At 46.0% G+C, this 6562-nt stretch overlaps 1 protein-coding gene across 1 annotated transcript in view; it reads right to left on the bottom strand. All coding sequences in view use genetic code 11, as the record gives it.

Annotated features, from left to right (window-relative positions):
- Nucleotides 1–135: 135 nt before the first annotated feature.
- The window catches only part of EGR_04851 (Longitudinals lacking protein, isoforms A/B/D/L), a gene marked incomplete at both ends in the record, with an annotated part of 9270 nt that continues 2843 nt past the window's right edge, over nt 136–6562 (bottom strand). Inside the window, 6 exons of the mRNA XM_024494100.1 lie at nt 136–223; nt 1419–1876; nt 2242–2812; nt 2883–3454; nt 5615–6001; nt 6113–6464. Of these exons, the coding sequence (XP_024351489.1) occupies nt 136–223; nt 1419–1876; nt 2242–2812; nt 2883–3454; nt 5615–6001; nt 6113–6464 (2428 nt within the window). The remainder of the gene's footprint in view (nt 224–1418; nt 1877–2241; nt 2813–2882; nt 3455–5614; nt 6002–6112; nt 6465–6562) is intronic.

The raw sequence follows: 6562 nt of genomic DNA, 5'->3' as shown, positions 1-6562 counted from the left end.
AAATATACCTGACCCCTTGGGATGGTAAATATTTTCCACATTTGACATTTAACTTTTACGCTAAAATGGCCTTAATCGTATTGAAGACACTTTATTTCGAGATTTGATTAGCCCGAGCAAAATCCTACAACACTCCTATGGACTACTTTTCTTATCCATACACCAATTTGTCATCATCCCTATCATAACCTTCTGTCTCCTGTCACTTCCGTCAACGGACTTTCTGTATGATTACAATTATTTTTACGCAGATATTTTCAATATTTGTTTAGGGGTGATCCAAGTGGTGTGTAGACTTATACGATGGCGCTACATTGTACAAAACCGTATTTGGCACTCTCTAAAGTTGTGTAATACTTTATTTTACCCTCGTGTTTGGTTTCAGGCCACTGAGGCGCCTACCTACCATCTCGAAAGTTCGGCTTTACACCTGATTCCCAACTTCGGAACAAATTGCTCAATTTGCTGATAAAGCATTCGTGTTGACGGCTACTCAAAAAAACATTAGCCGCTAGGATGTCCGTTCCATCGCTTCTTGTCTTCCTGTAATCTATGTTAACGTCTTCCTTGAAAAAAGCTCACCTGCACCTAATCTACAGCATCACATCTCTTACGCCAAAATCGGTTTAGGGAATACTCCACATCCCTCTTATTCAACAATGTTTCCTTGGGATTTAGTAAGCACGTAGGTATAAATGCTACGTTTGGCAACTAGCATGGCAGTTACAGATTTGCTCAGCTTATTTACGAGTCTCCATGTTGTTACTGGAGCTAAAAAACCTCAGATATATACCAATGTCAACTTCGGCCCGTTTCTTTTCTCCATCAGTGGGTGGCACAGCAAGTGTTTATGCTCTGGTACGCATTTCTTCCCTCCACATACAAACATTCTTTCACTGCCAATTGAATTGTATTAGAAAGAGTCATCCAGGCTTAAATGCATATTTCGTTTGGTGAGCAAGTAAAACAAGTGAACAAGTCTGTAAAGTGCTTTCTAAGCAGATGGATGAACCGGTATACATAGGCTATCACACAGCCCCCCAGTATACTTCAAAGGTAAGATATTTATCTATAACATCTTTATAAAACGAGTAAAACAGCCCAAAACACAAAATACCCACCGAATTTTGTCAAACTTGAGTTACATACCAAAATAACCGCAGTCAAACGGCAATGCACAGAGGGTAGGAACAGTCACTGTTGGAATTGGGTGAAATCGTTAGTTCCACTGGGGATATTAAACTGTTGTTTTACTCTATGGAGAAGCGGTAAAAGCTGATCGGTCAAGGATTGAACCTGAGGATCCACCAGCAGCAAAGCCAAGCGCTGCGATCTATCTCTGTGGAAGAAAAGAAACATTGGTGTAATCGTCTACTGATAAGGAAATAAGTAGACATTGGTTTAGGATCTGCACTTACGCTAGCGTTGAGGGCTCGTTTTCATCTCCCTCCAAGCGAGACAGCAACTGCTCATAGATGTTGGAATTTTCGATTGTCTCCTGACTTCCCTCACCCAATAACGACTGAAGGAAATCGACAGCCTGTTTAAGTATCTCTGCAAACTGAAAGACCTCGGTGAACGAATTTGTTGCACTCTCAGAAAGCAGATTGTCGAGGGTGCTGAGTAGTGGGGAACTTTGGGTCTGCGTGGATGACGATGCAACGTGATGGACTAGAGAACGTTTTGCTCGAAGTCTGGGACGCTGCCTCACCATTTCCGACTCAGGTAGTGATGTTGGCGTTGATGACATCGAAGGTGATGGCAATGGTTCCTCTAATGGATTTGCAGCGAAAGGCGAGCGCTGTATCTCACAAAACTTCATCTCCTGCAGTAAAAGAAGACCATAGTAAGAACAATGCCATTCATCTTGATCCTGCTGAACTAGTAAACCAAATAATCATCCCTTTTTTCCCTTATCCTAAATTAACTTCTTGCTATTCAAGTGCCTTGGGGAGGCCGCATTCTAAAAGATAATATCGCTGTAATTTTAATAACTTTTTAGGTGATTCACGGCGCCAAATCTGGCATCTATCTATAATCTGTCAATCGACTATTTCATTAATGTCATGGTATTGTGCACCAGGATGATAAGCCTTCTTCCATCCTTAGCACCTAGATACGTCTTTAGGGGAGAGAATCTAGGAATGTGTTTAGCAAACCTTAAAGTAAATGGAGGTTTGGCCTTCTCTTTAAAAAATCACAGTTTAAGTATTCGATTGCCTTTTTAAAATATTCTCTTACCGTTGCAGATTGTTCATCCTCCCCAGACGACAATTTGCTAGGAGATGGTGGGGTAAGGGGCCTCTTCAAAGAAAGCCTTGTATGCGTAGGCTCTATGGGGCTAGAGCTGCTGCTGCTGGCGGTAGCAGTGGTAGTGACAATATTCCCCATAGCAGTGGCAGCAAGACTCGTAGCTACACTAAGGCCTGGATGATGGAACACAATGTGTTGGGCAAGATTCTTCCACATTGGGAAGATCATCTTACAAACACAACAGCGAAAAGCGGAGATCGCTTTTACTTTACTGCCGCTTAGTTGCGTACTGCCATCGCTAGCTGGAACAGGAGTGTCACCGACGGGCGAGACAGTAGTGCCTCTTGATGCTTCCGAGGCACAACACTGCCTCGATGTTGAGGGCTCACTCGACACATCCGTAGTCGACCAACGGAGCATCCGACTCTGACCCTGTCGTCTGCTTGCCTTGTACTGAGCAAGGGTACGACGGGCTTCCTCATTACTCAAGATTATCACCTTCCCTTCCCTGCCGTGCATATTCTTCATATGCTTTCGCAAGTCCCACTTCCAGTTGCTGCTGCAGTTTTAGAAAAAGAATTTAACAAAGATTAATTAAGTGCCCTCAATCGGTGTAGAAGAAAGCTTACCGGTGGCCGCAGAATGAACACATGTAGGGCCTGATATAGCCCTCCCGATCCTGGTGGCAGGAACCAGAGCCGTTACTACATGAAGGATTCATGTCATCACTGCAACAATGAGCTGATGATCTTCCGTTGCGTCCGAATGCTCGCACCCTTTCCAGATACGCGGGCAAGGTTCGTTTGGCCTCCTCAGGGTCCATGGTAATGGTAGTGACATCTGGACGTTCAGGGTGAGCTACTCTAATGTGCTTATTAATGTCCCATTTCCAGTTAGATCGGTGCCCACAGCTGGAACACTTATAGGGCTTATGCAGTTCCTCACGGTTGGTTGAGCCTCTTCCGGATCGGGTGGGCCTCGTAGAGCGCCTCTTGGCTGGCGGTGGCCGCGGCTGTGGGGGAGAGGCCTGACTAACTGATTGAGGACCTGTCGGGCACTCTGCTTTACACACCAAGTTTAGCGGTTCTTCGGTACTGGCACACGGCTGGGGCTGCTGCTGTTGCTGCTCCCCTTCTGGCTGCTGCGACGTGAAGGTTGGCACAAGGCCTAAACCCTCTGGTGTTAATGTCTGTGGAAATTGCTAAAATGGAAACGAAAAGAGGATAAATTAGAGATGAGTGAATTTTCTTCCCTCGAAGTGGCATACAACATGCAACAGACGTCATTTCAAGATGCACATGGGGACAACACATCCATGCAGTGTTATACGCACCTTAGTATACCGCCTGGAAGGGAAGGAAAGTTTAGGTCTTGAATGTGAAATCTGTCGTTGCAAATTCTACTCTATCTACAACAATTGTGAAGATGCGTACCGATGGTTGGGTTAAGACGGATTGTCCGTGCAACTCCTATTAGTCGCGTACAGATCAACCCGAGACTTTCGAATGTACTTATTTACGTCTCCAAACGCACCTGTCAATGAGGAGTGTAAACTAGTACCTAAAACAATAGCCTCCGAACAAGTTGCGAGCCAGTCCATACCCCGCTAGTCAAACTGCCGGACAATATTGCGGCCTCCTGCACGAAACAGTGTGTGGTGATTGCTGAGGTCCCGCGTGAATTACGACGTATAATCCACGAAAATCTACGCGCCTGAAAGGTCTAAACGATAGTTTGCGGGGGCGACAGAGTGCCAAATGGTTGATTGTATACAATATTTGAAGGCATTAATGCGTGGGTTGTTCCCGTCTATCATCAAAGCAGTCAATCCAGTGGGCACCTACCGAGGGTGAGGAAAGTCTGATGCTGGATACCTAATTGACGCAGTCTCCTGCAAAACCATATGAGACAGTTTTTCCTTCAAGGAGTCATTTACACCATTTAATACTTTGAGCAGTTAAAGTTCTCTACGTCCAAAGAAGACTCTGAGTAGACGGCCCTTGATAACCACTTATGTCTCGGTTTAGGTTGAACATCCTTCGTATACTCTCCTGTTTTGATGGCGTTCTTTGATGCGCTCTCGATTGTGTTGAAGGAAGGCGAATATTAGTTCACAAACACGCAGGTTGCCTCGCTGGCTCGCATGCATACACAGGAACGTGAACTCACACTGCTGCCGCGTTGTGTAAACAAAGAAACGGGGACGATTGCTGGGTGTGTGCAATCGCGCACACATAACCACACGAACACCTCTGGCTCTCTCTCTCTCTCTCTCTCTCACTCTCTTAGTCGACCTCTCACGTTGTAAACAAACACGCGGCCCAAAGTGCGTGTGTGCCACCAACCGTGGCTTCGGTTGGATCTTCTACTCCTTCTTCTTTCGTACTAATCGCCCAGCCCAATCCGACCCAGTCCATTGATGTGACGCTCTTTCAAATCTCTCTTTGTCAATGCGATTACATTATAGCTCCGAGTAGTGTAAATGGTGGTTAATTCTAGTATGAAAAAAAATTCCCGTAGAAATAAGCGCCGAGATTAGGTGCTTGAGGACAAGATATAAACCGACCGAAATTGGTCAACCTGGTCCCACCGAATATCAATACAACTATCGCCGTGGTAAAATTCCACTATTATCTTGATGAGGTTCTTTTCTTGCCGATTCCTGGACGGTTGGCACTTTATCAAAAGATGAAGAGCTGGTTCTCACACGTCGGAGCGGCTGAAAACCCAACGCGAACTTCTTTCCCTCCCTACATCTTAGTTCTCTCTAAACAGTTAGTCAGTAAACAAAGAGCGACGTTTGTACTTTTCCATCTTACTAGTCAAATGGATGGACTAAATGGCCGATATTTCTGGCCATTTTTCCAAACCAACTTGAATTACTTCCGGGGGGGACCTCCAAAACTGGATACACGTGGCTGTGTGTGATGCACAAAAAAAGTTTCTTCCTCCTCAGCTGTGAATGGTTGGCACTTAAAGGTGGGAATAGGCTGTGTGTAAACGCAAAATTATTTAACGCCAGTCCAAAATACAAACAATGCATAAAGCACACAATGCATATTTGCGCATCTACTTGCTCGAGAGAGCCAGTCGTCGTCAATTCTTTATGGCAATGCTTCTACGAGTACCTCTTTGTGTGCGTCCACCCGCCTCCTTGCCCTCCCGATGGCTAGCGAACTCATAAATTTTCACTTTGAGATAGTCAACACCTCTGCTACTGCTAGGTAGTAGTATCACACTTGTGGAAGGCCACTGCTTGTGCGTGTGAGGGAAAAAAATGACTAAACACTCTACTCCATCTTCATGGTCATTAAGTGTCAGTCTCATAGCTAAGGCAAAGTTCAAAGTCTACTCAACTCACCAGCCAGTTCCAATTGCTCAGAAGGGAGTTCAAACTCTCTATTGTTGGCGGCGGGGTTATGGTGCTTAACGGAGCCGATAATGGTAGAGGCGGGGGCGGTGGTAGTGACAATTCTGGTGGAGGTGGCGTAGGCTGAGGCGGCGGTGGTACGAGTGGAGACGGTTGGGAATGAACAGCCGGCGGTGTGAAAAAAGAGGCCAGGTATTGCAGTGATGGGTAAAATCTTGGGTCTAGGGCATGCGGTGTTGGAGGAAGCGTCAGGAGGGTGTCAATAAGCAGTTGAGAAGGATCCGCTGCCGTTGTGGGGAGACTTAGATCAGCGTGGGATGTTGAAGGAAGACCTGGGGGCACTGGTGTGTCTCGGTTTGTCTGGGAGTTTGGCGAGTTCTAAAACAAATAACAACATCCTACCTTTAAAGCGGCATAAAGAGATTAAAAGGACAGAAATTAAGAAAAAAGTTAAGTATTACATTTGGTATAAGATGCAAGCAGGCTCACCCCTGGTGATGCAGAGCATGGCCGCACCGCCTGTTCCTCCCTAGGATCAATTGCAGTCGTCCCAGCATTATTTTTAAACTGGGCCATAATACGAGCTAGATCATCATCTGTCTTGAATTTATCTTTGTGATGGGATTCCATGTGACGCTTGAGGTCGCCTTTCCACGCCGACTTGTATGAACAAAAGATACACGCAAAGGGCTTCACGCCCATATGCAAACGCGTGTGACGTCGCAACTCGCTCAAGTACTTCGCATTGTACTTGCAGTACGGACAGTTATACGTCCCCGCGGAGCGACTGCTTTTGGCGCCATCACTGGAGGCGCTGCCAATAGCAGCGGTCCCACTGCGACTGGAGTTATGAGAGCTCTTGGTGATTCCGTGCACTGTCTTCAGGTGGTCAGTAAGATCACCGTGCCAGGGGAAATTGCTGGGGCACTTACTACACCT

This window comes from Echinococcus granulosus (genome assembly GCF_000524195.1).
Source record: "Echinococcus granulosus chromosome Unknown EG_S00032, whole genome shotgun sequence".
In the NCBI taxonomy this organism is placed as follows: Eukaryota; Metazoa; Platyhelminthes; class Cestoda; order Cyclophyllidea; family Taeniidae; genus Echinococcus; species Echinococcus granulosus.
Note: the sequence above shows the minus strand (reverse complement) of the source record. Positions and strands in the feature narration are given on the sequence as shown.